This window comes from Dermacentor albipictus, unplaced genomic scaffold (assembly GCF_038994185.2).
Source record: "Dermacentor albipictus isolate Rhodes 1998 colony unplaced genomic scaffold, USDA_Dalb.pri_finalv2 scaffold_14, whole genome shotgun sequence".
NCBI lineage: Eukaryota > Metazoa > Arthropoda > Arachnida > Ixodida > Ixodidae > Dermacentor > Dermacentor albipictus.
Window position 1 is genome coordinate 5,789,737 of NW_027225568.1, and position 26,658 is coordinate 5,816,394.

The following is a 26,658-nucleotide window of genomic DNA, read 5'->3' on the forward strand; positions in this document are numbered from 1 at the left end:
TAGTTTGTTTATTCTCTCGCTCTTTCCTTCTTTTTATTCAAGAAAAGAAACACTGTTCTATATATTTTTGAAGCACTTCTCAAGATTCCAAATGATATTCTATTCGCACACACACATAGATAGCTACATGCTAATTTTCTAGAGGGTAAGTGAGAGAAGAGTAGGAGCTGCCACGTCCCCACCACTCATATAGTTTGGGGGGCCCTGAAAATGGCCGTTTAGTGTTCCGTGCTGCAGCTTGTTCCAAATGAAATGCACTTCAACACCTAGAAACTGGAGGTATCAAAGGCACAAGTACAGTTTCAGCAAGTTAGGTGCAGGCTCAGCTGTATCCTGTGTTGCAAAACTGGGTGGCTCAGATGCTCTGCTTTGTCAATGAAAACCTTAGTCGTGGAGGTTGTGATGGTCCCGAGTGAGAGCGGTGACTGCTCAAGAGACATGGCAGTATGAGCCTGATGTGATGAAAACATATCAGAAGCAAAAATGAAAGCTGGGGTTGAACCTTGGAGGACTGAAATGCAATTTGTCCGGGTAGTACAGTTATCAGCTTGCTTAAGTGCTTGAACGGCATGCTTAAGCCTGCTTGGGCGACATCTACTGATAACACGTGGCTCTAGATACCTTACGTCTGAGAACACGCTGCTGCACTGATCTGATAGCTTTTCTGATCGTCTGCTGCTTCCCGGCTTCAGAGGCAAAAGTGGTGCTATGCAAGTGCAGTCCTCAAAAGGGGAGCTTGCAGCTCTGTCATTGGACAGGGACTTGGACTGCTTTACTGATCACTGCTGCCTTAATCTTTTTCAGTTTACTCGCCACTGTGGCTTCGGTAACTGTAGTATGTGAAGGTGCCATGGAACAAAAGTCAAGATAACACATCCTGGCATGGGCTCATGAAAGATTTGCAATGCGTTATCTCGACTTTTGCTCTGTAGCAATGCAGTGCCTTCAGGAAATCGCAGCTGCGGAAGACGCGAAGGCCTGTGAGGAGAAAGATTTGGGAAGTACCATCAGTACAGCAGTTCATACACAGATGTAAGCTACCCCAAATCCGGTGTTACCACCAAATGCAACCTGTGCAGGCCAAAGGATGACATTCAAGCACTCTGGGCAATAGTGGTAATGACTGTATTAGTGACAAGATGCTTGAAATAGATAGCTTGAACATGGCTTGAATAGGTGATTTGGGACAATGAGAATACAATAGACAAGGACATGTTCCAGCGCATAAAAAAAATGAAAAGAGGTACAGAGACAAAAGGATAATTTTTCTTTGAAAATGTTTTTGCATTTGAATTCCAACTAGCCCAACTGTCGGCCTCACATAGAACAGACATTGTGGCCATTGGATGCATAGCAATATGGCAGTCAGATGACTGACTATGGCAGTTTGGGTTAATATATGTCTATCGACTACTGACAGCTTCAGTGAAAGCGCAAAAGAGGAACAACAACATGTCCTTGCTTGTAGCTAAGCCTCAGGCACTGAGCAGTATTCCGGAGGTCATCAAGAGGCCAGACCTTACTTCTATTACTTAAGGTGTCGCAGCGCCAAATACTCAACTGAGACGACTTGAGTGGAAGTCTGAAGCAAAGTCCCTCGCATTTGGTAAAATGTAACCCTCGAAGTGGTCTCCCATTATTTCCAGAAAAACTGCAGGAGCACTGTCAATCAGGAAGCAGTCTCCAGGCTTCACATGTTGCAGTTTCTGCTCCACTTGGTTCTTGGACGAGTGCCTCCGTTCGGAGAATCTCCTACTTAGCTGTGAAAGTGGCTTGTTGGAGGATCGCAGCAACTTCTCCATTTGTCCAAGGTAGCTTTCAAAAGGGAATGCACGAAACTGATCCAATGGGCCATGGTCCCGGCACTGGTCAGCAAGATGAATAAGTGAGTGCGCATTGTACACAAGCTGGGTTTTTCCGTATAGCTCGCTAAACTCTTGAACAAAGTACCTCAGCACATCTTTGGCAAAGTCATTGTATTCACAGTAGTGTTGAGGTGATGCTAAAATTCTGATAGCTACGTAAAATATTACAAATTGCTTGTTGTGTGATGGAGGCAGAAGAGGCTTTAGGACAACAGTCCCCAAATAAAGGAGGAATGTCCCAAACTCGGTTGCCTTCCAATGATCATGTTCCTCTGTACCCATTGGCTTTCGCTGGAAATATGTTGGAAATGCTTTGGATGCCTCTCGCAGGCTTTCATTTAGTTGGCACCGATACACTCTGCTCAATCTATTATTGTGGCCTTGGCATACCCAATTCTTTAACAGTCGTCGCATGACTCCCAGGCAAACGAGGTGCATGTATTCTGATGGGAAAAAATACAATCACTTTGACGTCAAGCGATAGGAATGGTGAAAAACCAGAATGGTGGCGCTTGTTTTCTTGAGATCGAAATGATACATTCGTTCGTGTTGGTGCGTAAAGTTTGGGAAATGTCACCCTGTTTTCAATGTGCCGTCCTTTTTGGTTGCATCGCTCACACGAATGATAGCCAGTGTGACCAACAATACATTTCACGTAGCTCCTTGCCGGAGCATCGCACACCATGGCTTCAACGCTCACCTGAACTTGAACATCTGCCATGCTTAACCCCTCAGACGTAAGCTCCGAGACCTCTCGCACAAATGGCTCTAGATAATCCTGCAGACATTGTGGCTTCCCTCCACTACAATACACACTTACAACAAATGGTGGTGATGCCTCTACATTTGTAATGCGGCACAAAATAGGCCAAAAGGCCAGCTGGCTATTTCTGTAAGTAGGGACTCCATCGATGTTGCCCGTTAGCTTCAGTTCACTTGGAACTACTTGCCCCGGCCGCAACACTTGACAAATTCCTGCTGCAAGGCGAAAGTGCACAAAGAACCCATTTTGCTCCACCTGAGCTTTGCGCTCAGTTCTCAAAACTGTCCTAGCATCCTTTGGAAGGTTATAGATGCCTCTTCGACGGCACAAATCGAGGACATCATTAATGCATGCATGAGTCATATTATGTTTGGAAGTGATGACAGCAAACTCTTGCTGACATTTGTTCAGGAGATATATGAAATAGCGCTGCGCTACAAGTGGGCGCTATTCCCTCATCTGGCCCCGTAAAGCTGTCCGAAGCAAAAGTCATTAGACTCATCGCAGGATTTGCTACGTTGAAGGATACCTTTGTCACTTGAGCTAGCATCAGAGTCGCTGTGCTCACGGGAAGACAAATTCGCAATTTCTGAATGGACTTTTTCAACGAAGTGTGCACCTTGTCCGCAGAGGCTGTTGACTAAGGCTTCGCTTCCCGATTGCTCGTTCAACAGTTTCAGTGGAGGCTCACCCCCGTCGTCCGTCGAAATTGAATTTTCCAATTTCCTGCTGCTTCCCAGCTTCAGGGGCGAAAGTGGCACTGCGCGAGCGCTGTCCGCAAAGGTGGTGCTTCCAGCTCTGTCCTTGGACAGGGAAACCGATGAAGGCCCATCAACAAGCCGCGCTTGTCTTAGTTCATTAAATATATTGTCGTATTCCTTTCTAACGACTCTACGTTTTGTCCACTTGGAAGAAATGGTGTGTGAAAGAGATGAGTCAGAAGCCCAAGCCGCAACGCTGCTACCCGTGCCGAAAAACGCAAAACTACAGCGAGGAGAAGGCGTGGACAGCAGTAGCGCAGTGGGGCACTCAGTCAGTCACAGCAAGGAGCAGCCGAGCAGCGTGGACATGAGCTGAACAGAATCGAACGGACCTTCGTCGTTCGTGCTAAAGGTCCATTTTATTCGCCCGCACCACTGTGAACTAGTTTGCATCGATTCACGAGAAGTTTGGAGCTCCATTTCAGTGGTGCTGGCACAGCGCGACATTCGAAACGAATGACAAGGTGCCGACGTGGTGCAAGCGTTCCTTCCGACTAATGCGCATGGAGAGCGTGAGTTTGAAAGGTACTGAGCTTCTGGTATGACCAGCTTCTGAGATGTTCATGCACCCGCGCTTGTATAGACGCGGCAGAGGCCCGTGAGTTGGCTGTTAACAGCGCTTACGCATATGCGCTATGTCGCCTGCTGCGCCGCTGCTTCGCACCTGTACGTCAGCGCGAAGCCAGCGCCTACAATACAGAGCGTAGAGAGGGCGCAACATAATTGCGAATCAACTCTGCGCCTTTTCTGCACATTTTGTAATGAATGGCGAGGTGCAGCACTTCGAGAACTGGTGCAGTTGAATCGAACGTACCTTAGGTGAGTTCGATACACTTACACCACCTACGAACTGTAGCGAAGCCGCAACGGAAAGCTGGATTGTGGATCGGATTAACACAACTATTATTACACTTCTTTGTTTTTGTCATTCTCTGATTCTGGTGCGACCCGCGCGACTAGAACGCACTTCCCGGTGCGCTTGTTTTCATAGCGTATGACGAGCCGTAATTCATCAAGTAATAATGTACTTTTGCACTGGTGATTCGAAAGGTGGCGCATAGTGAAGCCAAGAAATTTCGGGGCTATAAAAGAACGTCTGTTCCTCAGTATCCTCTCTTATCGTCTATCGTCCCGGACATCGTCGCACCATTGCCATTGACAGCTTTCGCAAGCCTTGCCTTGTGCCCAACGAGCACTTGAGTACGCATTTCTTTTTTTTCTTTTTTTCATACGAGGTTTTTCTTGTCGGGATTGCACCTTATATTCATTCTCATCTATGGGTCACCGTCGCATGCGAGTATTTGCGTAGTTAATGGCATGTGCCCAATATGCAGCGAGTGCACGTGTCGCCAGGTGATCGGTCGCGTAATACGTGATATCGAGATGAGCTCGATCATGCGCACATGTCCTATACTCCGCAATGGCATTGAGTAGAGCGCTCTTGTGAAGCGCAGAAAGACTCTAAGAGTATAATTCATGTACAACTTGCGCAAAATAGCTACATCAGATCTTGAATGAGGTCTGTCAGGGATCTGCGAGTGTCACCCGGCCACATGGCATCTCTGGCATCGTTTAGGGCAGCAGAATCCACACGCGAGCGTGCCGGTAAGGAAATAAATGAGTCGTATTACGAGGGATTCCAACGCTGCTCTTGCGGTGGTGGTAAACAAAGGTACGTGAATTCTATGCGATGTGCAATGCATATGAAAAATAATCTAAAACTTCTTTAGTGGTCCCTGTTCGTCCCGTACGAGTGGATCAGTTTAGTGCCACAAAATGGGGTCACAATGTGCCATTTCGCTTCAGACACATGTTTCAGCCACGCCTTGTTCAAAACTTGGAGCAAACATGTTCAGCAGCTTCCGCTAGCTTTATTCTTCATGGGAGACGAGAATATACATCGTGCAAAAGGATACGTGCCTTATAAAACGGCCGATTTTGCATCCTTGCACTGAAAGCTCTAGCCTTATACCGTGGATCGATGATATTAATCAAACGGTGCTTGAAAATAACGGACGGCTTGCGGAATCCAATGGACCCGTTATCAAAAACTCAAAGCCAGATTCTCTGCATAGAAAAAAAAAACTTCTCAATTGATGCGTGCCCTGCACTCAACACGGAGACTAGGCGTAGATTGGCTCCTTGTTTGCGAACACTGGCACGCTAGACGAGGTGCTGATGTCTTGCCAGCATCCTTAGCGAGAAATTGTGAGATAATTTGCAGCAGTGCCGACCCGCTTCGCGGCAAGTTTATAAGGCGGCTTACATCAGAAGTAGTTTTGTACTTAACATGCACACCAATTTCTTCTTCGTGACAGTCGCGCTTCCACCCAGGCGATTTGGTCCTTTGCAAATCCTACATTTCTTTTCATTGCATTCACTGTTGCATTTCACTGCAAGTACGGGACATACAATGAAAATTCATTTGAAAGACCAGTTTGCGGAATGTGGATAGTACACCGTGAACACTTTGCAAAACTGGCAACTTGGCTTTCCTGCACAACAAACATTTTCACCACCAAAAGCTCATTTGCAAAACATATTTCTGCATCAAATGTTTGGGGTGTTCAAATTAGGTGCTGGCCAATGTTCTGTAATTACAGCCTGACTTCCGGATTTATTTTACTTTTTCCCCAAAGTCTAATTCAGAAATTCGATTCTGTTCCAGACCTATAGCTTGGCTGTACTTGTCTGTCAGAGCGACAATGATTATCTGTCGTACAATAACAAAGCATTTAAGATCTTGAATAAGTCACAATTCAATAGAGGGATCTGCTTATGGACAGAATGGTTAACAAGTTAACAAAGTTAACAAGTTAACAAAAGTTAACAAGTTAATTTTGTTCTGAGAACAGCATTTTAGTGTAGCTGCCTTCCGATTCAAATTGCCTATTGTGTTCAGGATAAGGTGTTGCACGATCTTCTAGCCAGAGGCAAGCCTGGTTTGCATTCTATAGTTGCCCAGTAGTTTTCTGCTGCTGTGATGGTGCTTATTATAAACTTCAATGTATATGAACTTGGGAGTGTGTTATGCCTGCTTTAAGGACTCGCTCGGGGTAAGGGGTCTGCAGTACAGGGAATTTTTCTAGGGATTCGTGGGTTGATATATAGGGATACCAATTCACTATTTCTCCAGCAACGTATTACGAAGCTCCTCTTTTACAAATATTGCTCCCATGACTGATAACTACGTGGTCTGTTTTCTCGCAGAACATAATGAAGCCAGCCGACAAATGGCTGTGGTTTTAATTTAGATGAATAAGTATAATGAGAAATTAATGTTGAAAAAAAGGCAACTCGCTGCTGATGGGAGCAGAAACCACATCTTCTGTATTACCAGGTGCCTGCTCCTAAGTTTATTTTACTAAATGGCTCCTGTGGTTAAAATAGCATATGCTTCGCCTGCTTCCATGACCTGAAATGGTGCTGGCCAAAACTTTCCAGTGCCAGATTTCCTACACAAGAACAAATACCAAAATAAGTGGATCGGAGGATAATTGCCACAGCACAAATGTTACAGCAGTGTATGTGGGAGCTGGTGGGTTTGTTTTCAACATTGGCAAGTTGCCTTCTTGTCCACACTTATTTCTCTTTTCCTCATAATTTCTACATTTTAATTAAAATTCACAATTTCTTTTATGCTTTCTTCCTTTTTTTCCCTTTTTCGCTTTATTGCCTGTTGGCTTCACATATTTTAACAAAAGATTGGTCCCCTCAGTTCCCCATCTCATTATATGAAGATATTGAACTCTTGCTGAAAATTGCTAGCCCGATAGTTATTACAGCACGATTGTCAGCCTGTATTTTGACTCGCACAGTGCTTTATGAGTGAACGAAATCGGTACAACCTTCTGGCCACCTGCTCATCGGCCTTGTCTATGCAGGATGCCGAAACCATTTAGGGTTGTAAGTTTCCCCAAGAAAACGACTGTTTAGCAGTTGTACCAACATCTTGGCTGAGGGAAGGTGAAGAGCTTTGCTTCTGGTCCCTATATGCTAGTATGCAAGGGGTTCAGAAGTAATGAGCATGGTAAACAACCAAGTTCCTCCAGAAAAAAATTGGGGAAGGTGTCCCGTTGTGGTGGCGAGGTGCAGTAAGTGACTACATTGACAACATAATCTGCCTTTTGCTTGCTTTAGTGTTTTCTGTTATTGCTTTGGACACGCGAGATTAATTATAAGATTGAAATGATATTGTAATAGGTGACACAGTTCTAAATTTTTGATATACTGGAATTACACATTATTAAGTGTAAATTTGTGTTTGTCTAGATCTACTAACACAATGCCTGGTTACCTTCTAAATAACATATTATGGGAACATGCATCTTCGTATAAACATCTTGGCGCACGCATCACCGCTAACCTAACTTGGAATGTGCACATAGCATACCTTATAAATGACAAACCATTTGCTTGGATATATTCGTTGCAGTTTTTCCATGTCATTGTTCATTGAAGCATCTCTTATGTAACTAATTAATTTGATCAAAGATTGAATGTGCTGCACCAGTATGAGGTTCATTTCAGGAAATTTCATGGCATGCAATTAAAATGGCATAGAACAATACTGTTTGTGCTCTACCGTCTCTTGCTGGTCATGGCAAAATATATCACTTGGTCCTTTTTTATCATTTACATTGCAATTCACACCTGTTTCACAAGTTAACTCTTCCTCCCCACTTAGTTTCCAACCAACTGAACTACATTCATAAAGTTGGTAAGCTCTCGTGCAGAACTTGTACCTTCCTGGTATTCGTATATACAACATATACTGAAAAAGGGAAATTGTCTTCCCTTCCAAACGCCTCAAATTCGAGATTAGGAGTTGTCTATGACTGCAATAACTGCAATATCGTAAACCCTCGTGTGCTAACTGTATCAATTACTGTATCACATTTTCCTTTTGTTTTTACCTAATATTGTGTATTGTATTAAAGAGAAGCTGAAAGCTTTTCCAGAAAAAATGAGTGAAGAGCCATACGTCATGGTTTTCAACACTCTGAATTCGAATATCGCATCGAAATTGAGCGAAAGAAAGCGCAAACAGCTATTATTTAGACGAAAAGTGCAGCAGCAGACTCGGGGCAGCTCGCGCGCTTCGCTTCCGCCTGTGATTGGTCGGGCGCCTCGTGACGTTAACAATGGTGTTCGTCCGGACCGACTGCTGCCGCTACACATGAAGCACGCTGCAAGGTTGTTTGGTGCTGTTTTGCTGAGATGGTCATGGAAAATTTCGAGGGCTTGCGTTCTTTTGAGGAGTTCGGCGTTAAGTTCAAACCTCACGAGATGTTTGAAGTCTACCCTATTCATACGCCGACGCTTGCAACATAGTTAAGATATTCGCCCACCCTTAGCGGAAATGTGCCATATTAGGATAGCAGTGAAGACAAATACAGCAGTTTCTGCAGCATGCCCGCCATGTGTTTCAATGTCCATGGCAGCTACGCGTGCCCATCTCTGTTTCTGTCTCCTCAAAGTGGACACGGCTACGTTACTGTCGCAAACTTGCAGATATTACCGATGTTATTCATTACTGATACGGAAGAAACTGTTTCAATGCGCGTAATATACTCACAAGAAGAACAAAAATCGCATTCGGTGCGTTTGGCTTGTTCCGCCGGGCACCATGTATAGTTTGGTGTCCCGCACTGTTACAGCGGCAGCCGCCTGCTTGTTGACCTGTCATCATCCTGCAGCAAACACGGCATGAAAAGTAAATTATTTTCGCAAGAAATTTAACCCGCCTAATGATCGCACCTCTGAATATGCGTCAATTTTTTTGACAAGAAAGTGCAATATATATTCGAGTAAATGCGGTAGTTGGCTTGGCAAGTCTATCAACAAAATAACGACAAACGGATGCCAGGCAGCCATGACGTAGGTGTAACGTCTGGCAATGTGAACTTACTGTACCAGCTTTTTATTTTGCAAAGTGGTTGACAAGGTCAAAATGTAGATGATTAATCACAGCAGCGCTCACTCCTGTGAAAGTAGAATGAGGGGCTGCTTTCATAATTTGCGAATTGAGCTATCTGTATTGCTCTCACTTCTCCGTGTTGCTAGAGGGGAGACTCATTTTTTAGGTGCTGCTGAAATAGAAATATTCTTTACAAAATATCTACACGCTTTTTACAAAATATCCACAGTAACATTGCTGAGGTGAGCTTTTCGTTACAGTTTAAAGGAAGTAAGTCCTTAAAAATAGATTGTCAGTCCATTTAACAAACAATGTAAAAATCCGAAAATATCATGTTGGTATGTCAGTAGCTGTTTTGTGCCACAAATGTGTGTGTCTTTGTCTTTCCTGCACACTGTGATATTGCATCTCCTAATTATGCATTGCAAATTTGCGTGTGAATAGAATTGGTTCGCTTATAGTCATTTTAATGATGGTGAAAGCTTGGCGAGGTAGTTACTATGAAACATGGTTGCAGTACTAAGGATGATCAAACACAAACATGAAATGTACAGAACAGACAGACCTGATACACTTCGTGTTTGTCTTCCAGTAACACAGGTGTTGTGGAGCACATTTACAAGTAAAGAGCACTGCCTCGCAAACCACTTGTAGCACAAATGTATTGCTTTGCACTCTGCTAAAAGTTATATTCTAGCAGTATTGGGCAGATTTTTCAGCATGTGTACACTGCCGCATAAGTGCTCATTTCCACATTTCTGCCCATTTTTTTCCAGCGCAAGCACTTCCTACAGGTAGGAGGGAAGTCGCTGCGCGAGGTGGCGTCTAACGCCATGAAGGCAGTAATGGCACATCCGGTGCAAGTACTTTACAGCCTTCATGTGAAAAAGGGAAAACAAGCCTTCATTAATTTGAAGCTGTGCCGTATAGTCATAGGTAAGGTTTCCTTCGTCATCTTGTTGCATTGTTGAAGTCTTGTATATGCAGCCGAACTTTACAATGAATGCCTCTGCAGCGAAATGACTTGCATAGCAAAAGATCATATCCTGGCCAAAATGATATGTTTCATATGAATTTGTGAACCTCTACAATGAACGAATTTAGGCGTCCCTGTCAGCTGGTTTCATCATTTACTATGAAATCCACATAGCGCACCCACCACTGCCATCGCAGATGTCAACAAGATGTGCTTTGGCGTTAGCGCCAATGGCAGCGTAGGTAAATTGCTTGACAAGCATGCCGATTGATTGCAAAACTAGTACGCTCTCTGTTGAGATACATCGACGAGCGAGATGGTTGATGAACATGTCTCAGTTGACAAAAACATGGTGTAATCATCACTGATGACAACAGTGCTATTTGGGGCGGAAAAGCAAGAATGTCAACGAAGGCAACAGGGTTGAATATACCGTAAATGGATCAAGAATTTCGACGGCCGGTGAGGAAGGCGCTAGCAGCATTTGATGGTCCGCAGCTTTACTTTGCATAGCTCCTGGATTCTGCCGCAGAACATGCTGTAAACCTCGATTCAATAAGGTTGGCTGAAGTTGCTCATCTTCTCAGATGCAGTGTGCTCTAAAGACTTAACAACGTATCACTATGTCCCTTGAGTTCATGGTAAAGGTTTTAGTTTGTTGAATACGCCTGCCCTGCCCCATTCTGGGTGATCATTATGGTGCATGATATCTGCAATGAAGTTACCTAGGATGAAGGACTTTGGACGTCCCAAGCACAGTGTATGTTGTATGTATTTTTTGTGGTCTTTATGTTTGTGTGCAGATGTCTGTGAGAAGGGCCATGTTGACATCACGGAAGCCCAGAGCTTCATAAAGAAGTGGTTGCCGAGGTCTGTGGACAGGGGTGGGGGCAGAAAGAGGCGTTTCGCCGAAACATTCGCAGCAGAGGAGCCCAATGACCCCTGCCCTCAGGACAGGAATCATTGTTTGCCCACTGCTGCCCTCTCCCTACCTCACCCATGCCCTGAGAGCCCTGGCAAGTCCACCATCAACCTCTTCTGTCCAGCTGCCTCTCCTGCCCCTGCAGGTGTAAAGAATTGTATATGGCCTGCCAGCTAGTTGCAGCTATCTGGGATTTATAAATAAATAAGTTATTTTCGTTTACGATTTGCGTGTATCTGCAGGACTTTCTTACTGAACTCATTTCAATCATGTTTTAGCTAATAGTATAGGCAGCAAGCCAGCATAGAAGCAAAAAATTGGCTAAGCACTGGCTATGATTGGCACACATTGGATACAAAATGGCTAACCACCGGCTATGCTGAAAACACATTGGCTACAAAATGGCGGAGCACCGGCTATGCTGGAAATGCGTTGGATAAATAGTGGCTGGGCACTGGCTCTATGCTTGAAACACAGCAGATACTACAATGGCAAAATGTGGGGCCAATGTTGGCTTGAACACTGGGTGGACCTTGAATCGGGTTGCACTTTGTAAAAATGCCAGGATTGGGCCAACATTGACACCAATTTTTGCCAGCATTGGGCCATGCTCGGTCCAATGCTGTTGTGCTGCCTGGGGTGATATCCATTGAAATGGAGCACCATATTTTCCTTCCTACTGAGCATCATGTTTGCAGATATGATTCTCAAGTTAGGGTTGAGCAGTGGCACAACCAGAGATGGTGCGGGGGGCACACTGGGAACGTGCTTAGGATGTATAACAAGTGGTGTTTGCGACACACCCGACTAATGACAGCCTTATGGCATCTGACAATGACCAATATTCTATCTATTAGTAGGAGTATTGTAACATTGGTGCTAAACGAGGATGAACTGTCGGTTATTCGTTTTTTTCTTTAAATCTAGAAATTCAAGTTAGTTTAGCAGCTGACTGTGGAGTCATTATGTTTCGCATGCATTCCAGTAGGAAAACTAAAAGCTAAGACTTTTTTTTTAGTGCCGGGATCATGCTTCTTTACTGTCTTGATGTCGTTTTACACCATGTCTTCGTGTTGACTTTTGAACACAGTATTTTTCAGGCACCCGCTTTATATAACGTAATGCAGCTGCAAGGACACAAGGATGTCCAACAGCCAGCCCGGCGCGGCTCTGCATAGTGCAGAGGAGCACAATGCAGTTTCGGTGAGAAAATTAGAATGTGAGTATATTGGATGTACCATTTGACTAAATGTCAACAAAACCTAAAAAAAACAGTTTGTCACACCCAGATGAAAATTCTCACGTGCTCTAGGCAGTCATCTTAACATAGTACATTTATGTAATGTCTATGGTGGAGGAAATCAAGATCAAGTATGCTCTCGGGAGACAAACACATAAGAGCAAATCTCATTTAAAGATTAGAAATATGTTCAAAAAAGCTCAATAGTTTCGTAAGAAGTGACTGCAATTTGTTTTGTCTCTCAACAGATATATCCATGTGATAAAAATAATGCTACAATGAAATTGCATATTAGTGTAGTGACATAATACATACCTGCAATGAACACGGGGCCTCTGGTCACTATAAAAAGCAACAGCTCATTCTTGGTTAGGTGCTTACATAATTTAACAGCACGTGAATGCAAGGGTGCAAATACAAACCACCGTCATTCTGTATTTTCCCTTTCATTCTGTTTTCCCTTTCAGCAATTTTTACACCGAATTTTAGAAGTATGGCTTCCTCTTAGGTTCCAAAAAGGCGAAGTATTCTATGTTCAAGAAGACATTATCGTTTACGTGCATACTCACGAAACCAGTGCATTAGAACCGCTTGTGCCCCCTGAAGCGAAAGCAAGGAGCAATTGAGGCCTTCAACTGTTAACACCGTTGTGCGCATCTCACGTCTTAGAAGTCACAGAGTCACTTGCAATTGAAAATTATTTTAAAAATGTAAAATTGTGGTTTCTCCTTCTGTGAAATAGTCATGTGATAGTTTCTGGCAGGTATTTGATATTTTGATTAGGGTGACTCAATCTACTTGCCATCAAAATATGCTAGTGGAGGCAGAGATGTGTTCAATACAAAGAACTGAGAGCAATTGAGTGGAACACTTGTACATCGATTGGCAGATATGAACATATAGTGTTAATCAAGCAAAAGCCCCTTAGCTTGATGGTTTCTGCAAACATAATTTTTATATGGCGAAATAAAATTAAAGCATTTTTGCACATGGTAAATTTCTGGACTTAAGATAGAGTGCACAGTGAGGCAACGTATTATTCTTCCAAGGCATATATGTAGTTGTTTTGAGACGAAGATTCTGTGAAGCGCAATAATTTTTCTTAATTTAGGGCTCCTTAACTACTTCAGTAGGAAAAAAGCTTTGGATTCAGGTAGTTCTTTCATAGTGCAAGTATATGCATAGCCGCTCGTAAAATGCACGTGCATGGAAGGGCTGTGTGAAACAGAATGGTGCCTGTCCGAATTTATTAGTTGCTTATTTATTTGTCCTTTCCGTGCACTTCCCTGCTTGTACTTATGCTTATGTCACCTTTGATGCATAATATTCATCACATCTGATTTTAGGTTCACATATGAAACCATGCCATATTTTAGTTAGATTGCATATTCAAATATTGACAATAATTTTTCATGTAATTATGCAAGCTGCTTCTCAGACGTATAGTATTTTTGCCGTAATGGGAATGAAAAACTACCATATATGAAAAAAAAATTTGGTGCGCAATATTTTAATGCCAATGCTCCTTGCAGTTATACACTCATTTGGTACACGCTAGCTAATACTGTAAATTTTATTTTGTTTATTTGTGAGAAAGTGTAACGGATAAATCCCAACAGCGCCAGGAAACTACTTTCGTTAGGAGGCCAACCGAATTGGTAAGATTATACGCCTGTGTACTGCTTTGAGAACGGGCAGGACATTGCTGCGGAACCACGACAAGACACGCTTAGAAACCATTGGGTGCAGCCCATGCATGAAGAACTTCATGTGAAATATATGCGAAGCTAACTAGACCTGCGGCCTCGCATGAAAATATACAACACATTTCTAAATACACTGCACTCTCAGTCAAGAACATCCATACACTGTACAGGACGTTATCAGATGAGCTGCTGTCTTAAAATATCGCACACAAAAGAAAGTTTGTTGCACAATTTATCTACGTTACCAGTCCCATGCTGAGCAGCTCATCTGGTAACCTCTGCCAAATAAATGCCTGCGTCTTGTGCCAGAAATGCGCTTGCTGTCCAGTAATGTGGAACATATTTCTCTTCGATCGTAGTGTCAATACTTTGCGAGTTTGCACACGTTTGTTCTGTTTACTTTCCATTGTATAGTTTATTTTTGAGAAGGTAGAGCCAACTAAAAATAAAGGATATTTCTATACGGTAATACTCATTAAACTTTTGAGAATATGCTTACGTTCTATTGCAAAATGTGTTGCAAAGTTCACGAGAGTCAATGAAATCTGATTTTATGTGTTTGTCATTATGTTTCTCAAATTATTCAGTTTGTCTCGTGACCGATCAATAAAGACTGACGTTTAAGAGAAAAAATATTTCATTTGAGTAACTCGGTGACCACAGATTACATTCAATTGACCAAGCATATTTGCAGGAGCTGCTTATGAAGGAATCAAATACTCCCCGCATGTAAGTATTGTGAGTCCCTTCTAAGGTGACCGGGGCGCTACATCGTGCTTTCACACTATTGGGAAGAATACTAGCACTCAGTTCTGAAGGGGTACAAGCACTCTGTTTGGGGGAGTAGAAACTGCCGCCATGGTGGAGCAGAAGTACGCGGTTTGGAGGAGTAGAAGCACTTGATCTGGGGGAGTACTATTACCCTTGTGGGGAGAGTATTAGAACTCTGCGGAAGAGTACTAGCACTCCCTTGCGGTTTAGTAATAAAACTCTGTCAGGAGGAGTTATTCTACTCTCAAAGAGGGTCTGTCTACTCTCGAAAAGAGAGTGAAATATGGGGCAAGCAGATACAGCCTCGAAGAGAGTGCCCGGAACTCTCTGGTTTTAGAGTGTATATTTCCAGCAATTAAGCAAAGGTAATTAGGAAAGGTTCAAAGGAGAATAACGTAAGAGTAATCGAACACGTTAGAGCGATTCAACAATTACATTCATGGGGCCGTATATAGTCAATCGAATCAGTAACAGGTCGAATGAAAGAATTTTAATCGATACCTTTTTCGTATAACGTTTAGAAAGAAGTCTGGTGACAGCTGCCGGTACGTACTTGGAGTGACATTGACAACGTGTTTTGTAGAGAGGGCGAGATCTGTCAGACCGTCACCAGTTCATTTGAGGTTTCCGTGGCAGCTAGGGCATGCTGTCCAAGGAGAAATAGGATATACGATTGCTCGGGTGCGACCGCAGCGTTCCGGAGCTGGCTTCGTTCTCTCCGCGCGTCTCCCTAGCTCCCCGAGCTAGGGGCCGTGGTACTGCCACAGTTCTTTACACCTCCAGATTGATAACAATAAACACCAAAGTCATCTTGCATGCTGCACCGAATGGTCCCGTGCGGATTTCCCGATTCACACATCATGCCACATGAAGTTGCCACTGCACTTCGAAAAATGTAGTCTAAACTACATGTAACGCGAGCGACGCTACAGAAAACCTCGAGACATCGTTCTTACGATGGGTTAGAATAATCAGTAGGAGAATTGGTAAAGCGAAATAAATTAGAAGGTATTAACTGCAAGAACCCTGATTTGATTAGAAGGTATGCCGTAGAAGGGGAAGTTATTGCATTTCGCCTTCATGGAAATATGGCTTCCGTGGCCTGGATGTGATCCCGCGATAAAGTGCTTAACACCGTAATGCCATAAGCATTATTCCACCATGGTCAGGTGCACGAAAAATTGTTTAATTGCGATGAACGTTGAAGCATACGTCAAGTAATCGACCGATTACAAACGTACACAAAACTTAACGAATTACACGTAACCAAGGACATGTAAATTCTTACGCACAGCCTCCGTCACGCATCTCCGAAGCACTGTGCAACCTAGTGCTGCAGAAAAAAAACCAATGTTAGCATTCTGTGTTTTCAAGGTGCGGTACTAGGACCGCGTGATTTTGCTTGAACTCGGACTCTAGCACTGTTTCACCTTACTGTGCCGTCAATAAGAATCTGTTGCGAAGGAGCTTGGACTGGTGGCGCCATCACCCGGCGGCACCGCAAACGTAATGACATGTGACTGCCGGGCCGGGAGGCACAGCAGAAACCAGCTACGTTTTCTATGTCCCGCGGCTTCTGTTTTCTTGCGATAGCATTTTATTTATTTATTTATTTATTTCCTGAAAGGTCTTTTGTTGATACATTACATGAGGGAGGGGGGGGGCGTTAATGACAAAAAGGGATACTACAAATTACAAAGAGATATTTTTGACGAGCCGCTTGAATGCAAGTGGGTGATGATAGTTGCAACTTGGGTGGTGGGCAGGCCATTCCAGTCTCGTATTATGCGCAGAAAAAATCGTTGCTGAAAAGTCACGGTATGAACTTTTGGGGGACTACTGCGCTAGAGTGACTGGTGCGGGCAATGAGATGTACCCTTTTTGTGCACAGTTCTCAAAAGGCAAAGAAGAGGAAATTTCCCGGAAAAGGTTAAGACATCCTATTCTACGGCGTGAGCCTAGAGAGGATAAGTTTATTTGAGCCTTTAGTGCTGACATGCTCGAATTGCACGAATAAGTTGACAAAATAAATCAGTTCGAGCGGTTCTGCACCGACTTGAGGGCGTTAATAAGGTTATTGTGGTCGGGGTCAAAAATAGTATCGGCATATTCCAGCTTGGACCGCACAAAAGTTAGAAAAACAAGTTGTTTAATAAAGAAGGAGTGAGAAAAAGGCTACGGTGTTTATTACGGTTCATAAAGGTTACGGCGTTAAGGCGTTTATTGCTATTCTAAGGAATAGCAATAAACAGGACACTCCAGGCGCATTTCTTTCATCGTCGTCGCTGTGATGTTCCGTATAAAATCCAAGCGCGATAGCATCGTCGACGCGCGCCGTTTGCCGTACGACTCCAAGGATGTGCTGCAATTATTACTGCACGGATTGCCCTTTCACAAATGGATTCAGCGTGCATTTACAAGCTGTTAAAGAATTACAGAACATGGGACTTAGCATCGTGTTCACGTGGATACCATCCTGTACCGACGAAGCGGGCAAAGAGGCCACTGACACTAGCGCACAAGGCTATGTAGTTCAAGGCAACGAAGACTGCTCCGCAGGTGGCAAAAAATAGAGACATGACGGCAGTCTTATGCTGCTACCGTCTGTTGTGGCCTCCACCGCATCAGCCTTGTGTGATTAGGGACTTAAGTAAACTCATGCCACTCTCCTATATTGCATTGATACAGAGTCAGAAAAACTGGAGCTTGTCGGTGCGAGACAGGACTCGTCCCGTCATTGTGTGTGCGTTGTCAGGCTCTTGGCGACACTGAACATTACATACTAAAGTGCCCAGAATTTCAAGTAGAACGTAAGACATAATAGATGGACTGAAGCGCAAGACGGCACCACACTCAAATGCAAAACATCTTGTTTCAGCGACGACATTGGATATCTAGAGATACTGCGGCTCCTCTTCAAGTTTCTCTGTGATACAAGGTTGGAAAGTAAATAGTGAGCCGTGTGGGTCGTTATGGTTTGAAAAAAGTCGCAGTGTCGCCCCCAAAGACGAAGTGTCGATAGCGATAGTGAATTAAGAGATTGCTCTTCTACAAAGTAAGGCTATTAGTTTTATTGGCCATGTAAGCTTCCAAACATTCGCTTGCTAACTAAATTAACAAGCGCGGTGTTACGTGCGCACAAAAAAACATTAACACGTCTCGCTGTCAAAACGCTCGCTGTCAGAAACTCGCTGTCAAAACGCTGAAGTCAGAGAACGCGGCAGCAGAGGCGAGCGAATTCAACTTCACGCTGTCTCTTACTTCAACGTGAACTAAATGTCGAAAGCACAGCGCATAGGATGCTACCGGCACTCGGCGGGGCATACTTTGTCCGCATCGCATATCTTTGAAGATAAGGCTCACGCGGGTGCGCACTTTGTCCACGCCGCAGATCGCTTACACGATACGGTGCCCGCTTGACCGCGCCGCATGCAACAGCGGGTGCCGGAAAAGAGCACTCGCCTCTCCCCCCATACCTCGCATGCCACAGAAAACTGCGTATTCGCGCCCTCCCTCTCTACCTACCTCCCCCCCCTGCGCGAGATTGAGCCACGGTCGCAGGCTGACCCTCGCGAGCTTTCACTCGCACATACAGCGTACGGCAATGATGTTACAGTCTTTGGACTTTACACGGAACATCACGGCGACGGTGTCAACGACGGCAGAAAGAAAAAAAAAGGAGGCATAGAAAGGCAGGGACATTAACCAGCGGTAGTTCCAGTTGGCTTCCTTTAACAGGGGAAGGAGTAGGGGGCCGAAAGATAAAACTTGTTGGAGGGGAGGTAAAGATAGAAAGACAAGCACAAACAAACCACGTACACTATAAAGTGGTAGGGGCAGCGTTTTCAAAGTATATCGTGAAGGCCCATAGACAGCAGGCACCTCAGTAACGAGGCTAAGGCCTTCAGCAGGGATGTTCTTTGGAAGCACTGACCTAAAGCTTGGAAATAATGCGCTTGGACTATCCATTTAATTGCTATCGCAATAAAATGCGCAACGTATTGGACTTCGCCTCAAATTGTGCGATGCCTGGTGTTGTTAGCTGGACTGAAGCTTTTCAGACAGTCTCGCGTTTGGTAAGTGGCGTTGAGGACGAGCGATTGCGGGAAACTTTGGCAACGCAAAACAGGCGGAAAAGGCTTGCTAAATACCCCCTAAAACTAAACCCAAACGTTCTTGAATTTTTAGGTGTGCGGACAGTTGTAGAAACTTCACTGAGGCTGCTGAAAAGATTCAGTTTCATTAGTTTTCATCATGGCCTCATCAGATGAAACCACGGAAAACAGCAGATATGAGCAGTCTATAGGCAACGGTGTGTACACTTCTGACGATGCCCTGCTTTGGCTAATAAACGAAAGCCGTTCATTCCCAATAGCTTTATGTTGCAATTAAATTGTGTGCATTCGTCTCGAAAGATGAGACAGCTTCGGCCGGAGCTCGCATGGGCATTGGAGACGAACACCTGCATTAGTCATATTGATGTGCTCTTAGTGGCTCAGTTTCTTTTATCTGGTATATTATAGTGAAGCTGTATACCTCTACCAACCAAGAAAATTTTCGTGCCATTGTTGGAGTGGTAAGCAAGAAACTCCCCATGCGTGGACCGATCCCGGAGATGGTACAATACCGGCCCAATCCACCGCGGAGGTGAAGCAGGTGTTAAACGCTCCCCATATGTAGGCCGATCCCGAAGACAGTGCAATGCCGGGCCGACTCGCGGCGGAGGTGCAGTTCGCCATTGAGGGGTCCACATACACAGCTTCGCTAGTCATCCTTCTTCACAGGGTGGAAGGGCACAGAGTTTTTTTTTTCTTCCCTCGCGTTCCCAACCATGGCTGTGGCTGCGACACGGTGCAGTGCATGCGATTGTGTGCACTGTATTGACGGCGAACGCCACCTAACAGAGTTTCGCGTTTACATTCACCGTCAACGCCAGGCAGTGGTTCCCATCATGCCAAGCTGTGTCAGACCTTAAGACTGGGCAATTTTCAAAGCTCTTTTTTGGGGGGGAGGGGGGGGGGTGAAAGCCACGATTGATTTACCAACCACGCCATAGTTAGGGACTCCGGATTTATCTTGACAACCTACGATTCCTTTACATGGATCTAAATTTAAGTACGCGAGCGTTCTTGCAACTTTGCCGACGGAATCGGCTAGGATAGAATGACAGATTAAAGATGTTTGGTTTACTGGACCGGACTTCTCTTCCTTATACCCACTCAAACATAACCTCTACATGTTCATTGTTGTATCCTACACCATCTTCAAACCTAAAATAAGAACATCTAGGTATGGAGCGAATTCCGCGGGCACATGAAAAGTATGCATGCATTTATTGAAGCAGTGGGAAATACACAAAAGGCACAACGAAGCCAGGAAATGGCAAATCTGACAGAAGTATATCTACATTGTGAACGATTTGTCTGTCGTAGCTGTAGCGCTGTCCGCTTTAAATGCTGAAAGGAATTTAAGCACAATATTAGAGGGTCACGAGCCTTCAAGCGGTAAAAGTAAGAGCTACAAACAATCTTGCCAAAAACTTCGATAGTTCACTCCATGTACACGTGTCGGACTGCAGCTATGACCGGGCATGTTCAAGTGCAGGAAATAGACACTGTTCTAGTGATGGTGAACATGGCGGGCTCAGAAGCAGATGTGGTAGGCGGAGTTTGCCTCGTGCTTTATTATAGAGCTTTGTCACGATACGGCGGATCTCCCTTAGTCGCTCGGCGCGACGTTGCAGCACGAACTCCATGTTCCGTTTCTCGTTGTTCAAGCCACTGTCGGCGGCTTCACTGAAAAAAGTGATGTGGTTATGAAGAGTTGTACACAGTGCTGCGAAGCTTGGCATATGCATATACGAGGAACCCAAAAGGTTTTACGAGCACTAGATGCTGGCAAGGGTACAGTTTTCAGTGATCGGCGGGTTCATTGGTCGTGCATTCGCATTAAACCAAAGTTGCTAGTCTGCGCTCGCGTCGTGTTTCTCGTTGCTTGTGAATCAGACTATGAATTTCTCGCATCAAGAGGACTACACTGGGGGGAATCGGGGTTAAAAATGTAAACACTGCCGAAACATGTCCGACTGCGAAGTTAAGGTATGTCGACGAAATCGTCCTAAACAAATTAATGAACTTGACGAGACGGTATACCGAAATAATGACCACCGTTACGCAGTCGAAGACTGCACACATTTAATGAAAAGATGGGCTATATTAGTGTGACGAGTGGCAACGTGTGTAGAATGAGAATATTAAACGTTTGCTTAGTACAGCTATGAAGGAAAGTGCACTGCACAGCCTTCTGCAAGGCTGTGTTGTAGCTTTTGAAGAAGGTCTGGCATAAAGACCACAGCTGAAGGGTTCATGGTTGAAAATGTGAAGTTTAACTGAAAGCATGAATTTGGTAAGTTAAGGTGTCTGCGAGAGAGAGCACTTGACGTTTCGAGTTCCTCGCGGTAAACGAAACAGGCCAGGACGAAAAATTCAGCTGCTCACCGATACTCCTCGACACATGTAAATGCAAATTGTGTCGGTGAGGAAACAGATTATTAGCATTCGCAAAGAAATAGAGCAGCACAAATAATGCACGACTAAATTGCGCAGTAATGCACAATCTGCGAATGGCACAGAATAAGCTTACATGCTTGAGCAGCTTTGGCTAGATAAAGAACGCTGGTGAGTTGCGCTTTCAGGAGATGAAGCAGAATCTGTGGATTGAACACACTCGACCACGGCACAGGATCGGCTGAAATAAGTAGAGCAGCAGGTGAGAATACTGAATGAAGGTTCTCTTCAACGCAGTGCTCCACTGGCTACTAATCTGAAAAGACCACACTGTTGGCCAATGGCCCGGTATGGTGCGCCAATCTAGACCATCTAAACTGGAGCTACAGCACTTCGATACACCACTTATTCCATGGAGTAGGAGAAACAGCTGACGTCAGTGCTCACATACTTCACGAAAATATAGAGAAGGCTGCACATTAGGAAACGAGGAAGAAGCCGCGGCCAAATTTCATCCACAGCAAGTAAAAACCATTGTGAGCGCATGGCTGAATATTCTAACACAGACACAAAAAGGTCAGCTGCACTGGAATTTCAATTGTACATTGTACCTTAAAAATAGGTTCCTGTCTCACCCACTCCCCACCCTCTACCATCCCTTCATCCTTCAGTTTTAAAACTTAGAAACTTTGTCAAGCAAACGCTTGAGAAATCCTAAGGGAGGCATCGAAAGGCTCTGGACTGTGTGGCAGTTGAGGATATAATTTCCATCCCTCTCTTTAGGCCGAGTGGCGAACGTTAAACGCCATGCAGCAGCTCACTCTGAGTGATCGCTTGGAGATCCGTTTGGAGGGGATAGCGAGGCCTGCGTAGAGGCCGGACTTCCTACTGTCAGATGTGCGTCATTAGAAATTTCCAGATGGGATGGGCTGTTAGCGCCGATGGGGGAAGAGGCTCTGATGACGGGCTGCTTCCTGCGCAAAAGGTCATTAAAATTAAATTATGGGGTTTGAAGAGTCAAAGCTACGATCTAATTAGGAGGCACTGTGTAGTGAGTGACTCCGCAATAATTTAGACCACCTGGGCTTTCTTAACGTGCACCTAGATGAGAGTACACGAGTGTATTCGCATTTCGCCCCCATTTAAGTGCGGCCGCCGTGATCGGGATTTTACCCTGCGGCCTCGAGCTGGGCAGCCCAATACCATAGCCACTAAGCAACCACAACGGCCGAGAAAAGTAATGCGAAAGAAGCTACAGTGATGTTCAGCAGCGGAGACCTAAATTACTCTATTACCGAAAGCTGAGAAGAGTACTAGATGCAAACGATGGTGTTTGGCGAGACGTGGCTATGAAGGCTCGAAGCGATATTACAGCAGCAGTTGGTAAAAACAGTAAGGACAGGAACCGTGACCCGATGATCCTAAAAAGTTTTACCGATTTGCTTCCGGTATGAGAATGATGTGAAAAGGCGACATTTTGCCGATAGCACATTAGGTAATATTAAGATGCAATATCGTCGTAAATTGCTGGCGCGAACGTGGTGTTGAAGGCGAATGCATGAAACAGAGGCAACCCTTCTGCGCTAAATTGAGTCACCGCACGTGTAACCTGTGCTAGGCTAACACTAGCAAATTACGTGGTACCAGTGCTTGACAGCATGAAATAAAGTAACGCGAACGCCACGACAAAGCAGGCACATCTCATCAAGAGCAGTAGGAACTGGTGACATGTGGAGCCTGCAGGAGGACCTGTAATAGCTAAGCTTTAGGTTATGAGCACTGAACAGTGAACGACCGGTTGCTATAGTGGAGGATAGCGGCACAATCCAGCGCTCTTCATCCAGTTACTTGTTTCCCGAATGGCACAGCACAGAGGGAGCATTTATTTTGTCGATTCTAAGAGCAAATCACGCCTTCTCATTAAACGGGGCAGTTTGTTCCCTATCACGGGCCAAGTCAAAGTGCCACAGCGTCTGCGTTTGTACTCGGTGCGTTACCAGGAATCGAAAAGTCTGCAGTGATGGTGTAGCATCAAATTTCTCAAGTACGGAAGAGTGAATGCGCGCATATAGTTCCGCGGAACCCTGGGGGTGTGCCACGCGAGGCACAGTTACGCTGCGCCAGCTAGGAGACTATGTCCCCGCTCCGTTGCGAACGTGATGCTAAGCAGCAGCAGCAGCAGGGAAAAGTGTACGCTCTACAGCTTAGTGCCATGGCGCAGCCAGCATGACCCGCGGGTTCGGCAGGCGCTGACCTGGCACGGGAAGGGAACATGTCAGAATAGTCTACAGTGCGTCGCATGCACGCGCGCTAGTAAAACGGTCGGCAGCATGCTGACCAGTTTGGGTGCACTGAAGAGATTGCGCCGACTTCAACAAATAAGTGCAAGCTCGCCACACACTTGTGCGCATGCGCTGCGGCATCAGCTGATCGACGCGATGCAGCCGGACACATTCAATGCACCTAACTCTATATGGCGGTGAACGTTATGTGATCTTGGCGTCGCCTGCTTGACGTGTCAGACTTTGCCGGCTGATGCCTAGCAAGTTTGGCCTAGATCCGCAGCTGATACGGCGTAAGACGGCAGCTGATTTCGCAAACAACCATTAGAGGTGTTATACACATTTAGTAAGGACAATATAATTTCTTTTGAGAACACGCACATGGTAGAAAATGGAAAGCGGGGAGCAGGCTGGCAACTGCCTACACAACTTCTGCCTACTATTTAGAAAGGAGGGGGCATACAAACAGTGTTCGAAAATAAAGCAGACAGCCAATTGGAGGCTAAGAGTGACAGAGGTCAAATTTAACACTATGCGAAAAGCAGTGGCTCGCGCAGGCAGCAAAGCCAGCCGAAATGCGTCGTCTCACAAGCGTATCACGAGGGAAGGAAGCAACTCACCTGGCAACTTGCCTGGTACATGGAACCTCGTATTCAGAGAAGCCGAGCTGAATTAAATTGCTTGAGGCGCTGCTGCCACTGGTGTCTATTTCTGTCGCTTCCGCTTCAGGAGGGCATGAGGTAAATACAGGAATAGGGAGTCCTGCACAACTGCTGGCACTGGTTTCGACAGTATCCACCCCTGAAATTCCAAAGTTGACAAATCCTGCAAATCGCGCTCAAACAAATCACAGAATTCAACAGAAGTGCCCGGCGTAATTTTCTTCTATTGGAGTTCGCACGACGTGCCGCACGCGGCGCTATTCTTTTACTGACCTCGAAATCGTATTTCGGTGCTTTGCATGTTCACTTTTGGCTTCTTGCTGAAAAAATAAGGTGGGGTATAACAGCCTTCAGGAGTTTGGCTTACTATACTCGTGGACAACATTATGTGGCAATGAAGGGAAAGCTGCGGGCGCGTGGCTGCTGTACATGTGTTACGGCGCCATGTAGCCCGCCAACGATTGACAGTGCTTTTGGTTGCGTGGAACAGACGCCGAATCAACGCAGCTTCACGTGCGACAGTTTCGCGTTTGCCCAGCTGCAGAAGGGAAAAGCCGCAAAATAAGTAAGCTTTTACATTTAGTGGTGTGTTTTATCTTATTTATACTGTTGCTAATAACATGTTTGTTTTCTTTTTTCCAGCTTAAACTAGTGTGGATGAAAACATGGGAGTCTTTTCAGAAGCGCTCCCACTTGTGCGCGCTCTGCCTCCGTAGCTTTCCCTAATTGCCACAGAAAGTTGTCCGCTAGTGTAGATGACTTACAGTGTTGCCACTGAAAACGCCTTGTTGCCTATGTGCTTGAGTATATCGAAGCAGAAGTAGAATATCTGCATGAGAAAAAAAAAGGCAGTGAACATAGTTGATGTGACAATGCAGTTGAATTTCCTGTGCCAGCACTGAGTGAAGTATCAGCCGACTTCAATGATCCCTCTAGCTACGGACTTTAAACAGTGCGTTCTAGTGGTAATAGGACTTGTGGCCTCCATTACAGACAGACTTCAGTGTCACCTGTTTATGCGGTGTAACACCTAGCACAAATCACTCGGCACGTATGTTGAGGCATAGCGCTGTGCTTGGGGCGTACCTCGACTAAGTGCACATTACCAGAAGCATATATGGAATATATGGGTGGAAAAGTTGTGCCCGAAGAGAGCAAGTGCTCATTTGGCTTCCTTCTGCACGATACCGCAGCACGTGTGTAGCAATTACGAAGGACACGCACAATGGCATAAGCAGAAACAACGGCCAGACAGGAAACATAGCTTCAATGTTTTAGACAACTGTAGCAATGGCGTAGCACTGTCTCACTGCAACATGCACGCTTTTAACTTGATGAAACTAACTTTGTGTGAGAGGAAAAGAGAACTCGCCTCTTCGTTCTTCTGTATCCGAATAGGTAAATTGTGACTGGAAAGGAAAAGAAGGCAATGAAGGGCAATAAATACACATTTCTGAGGGAAAGCATTGTATTCCTGTCAAATAAGATGAACTTGCCTGAAGAGAAACCAGTCATAAGCGATTGTAAGGTAGGCCATCTCCAACGGTGATAGGCTCTGGTGAATTTCATTGTCGGCCCACAGGGATAGACGAAGCAGCGATATGAACAGTGGTGTGCGGTCCCAGCCAGAGATGCAGTGGACCAGTAGGCCGGAATTACCTAACTTACACCAAATAAATACGTACGGATCAGTTTCCCATGCAATACATCATATGAAGCGTAACGTGAACCTCTCCGTACGTTGCTGATATTCGGAGGTGCAAAAGCGCGCTTATTATTCGGCAAGAAAAGTTTTAAAATGACGTGTCAGATGGCACATAGGAAGCGTTATTAAGGAAGAGCAGCGGTGGAACTATGTGATCCATAGTTTACATGGTAAGGAAGTATGCATTAAATGCGTCGGTCTCGCTTTTATCTGCGCTTCTTTGCCGTGTTAAGAGATCAGTAGAGGTCCAGTAAGAGAATAGGTATTTCGACAAGTCCTTTTGTCGATAACTTCACTGAGGCCTTGTTCAACCAATCACTGTTGATATCTTTGTATATCTTGCGTACTGGCGTCTTTATTTTGGTACGTGAACGACTATCGCACTACACCCGGCATGTCTGCATTGACCTACGACCACAAATTACGGAGGAAGGATACACACCTCTAAAGACAAAGAAATATATGTGGAAAATAAAGCGATTAGGATGGATGCAGAGAATAGCTAACGAGAAGTATCGGCCGAACCTATCTTTCGAGGACTGCCAACGTTAATGCGATTACGATTGAAGCGACACACCC

General features: G+C 44.9%; 1 protein-coding gene and 1 pseudogene across 3 annotated transcripts in view; both read right to left on the reverse strand.

Moving 5' to 3' along the window:
- Nucleotides 1–1,422: 1,422 nt before the first annotated feature.
- LOC135917711 (uncharacterized) lies at nt 1,423–3,178 on the reverse strand (annotated as a pseudogene).
- Nucleotides 3,179–20,238: 17,060 nt separating this feature from the next.
- Nucleotides 20,239–26,658, reverse strand: part of LOC139051736 (phosphatidylinositol-3,5-bisphosphate 3-phosphatase MTMR14-like) — a 79,544-nt gene continuing 73,124 nt past the window's right edge. For 2 of the 3 annotated variants that reach the window (XM_070528722.1, XM_070528721.1), the window contains 8 exons: nt 25,871–26,033; nt 25,747–25,783; nt 25,139–25,203; nt 24,648–24,694; nt 24,333–24,513; nt 22,252–22,404; nt 21,567–21,671; nt 20,239–20,719 (listed from right to left, as the gene is read on the reverse strand). In XM_070528722.1, coding sequence (XP_070384823.1) covers nt 20,503–20,719; nt 21,567–21,671; nt 22,252–22,404; nt 24,333–24,513; nt 24,648–24,694; nt 25,139–25,203; nt 25,747–25,783; nt 25,871–26,033 — 968 coding nt within the window. In that variant the 3' untranslated portion in view covers nt 20,239–20,502. The remainder of the gene's footprint in view (nt 20,720–21,566; nt 21,672–22,251; nt 22,405–24,332; nt 24,514–24,647; nt 24,695–25,138; nt 25,204–25,746; nt 25,784–25,870; nt 26,034–26,658) is intronic. The other variant, XM_070528723.1, reaches the window with a different exon arrangement.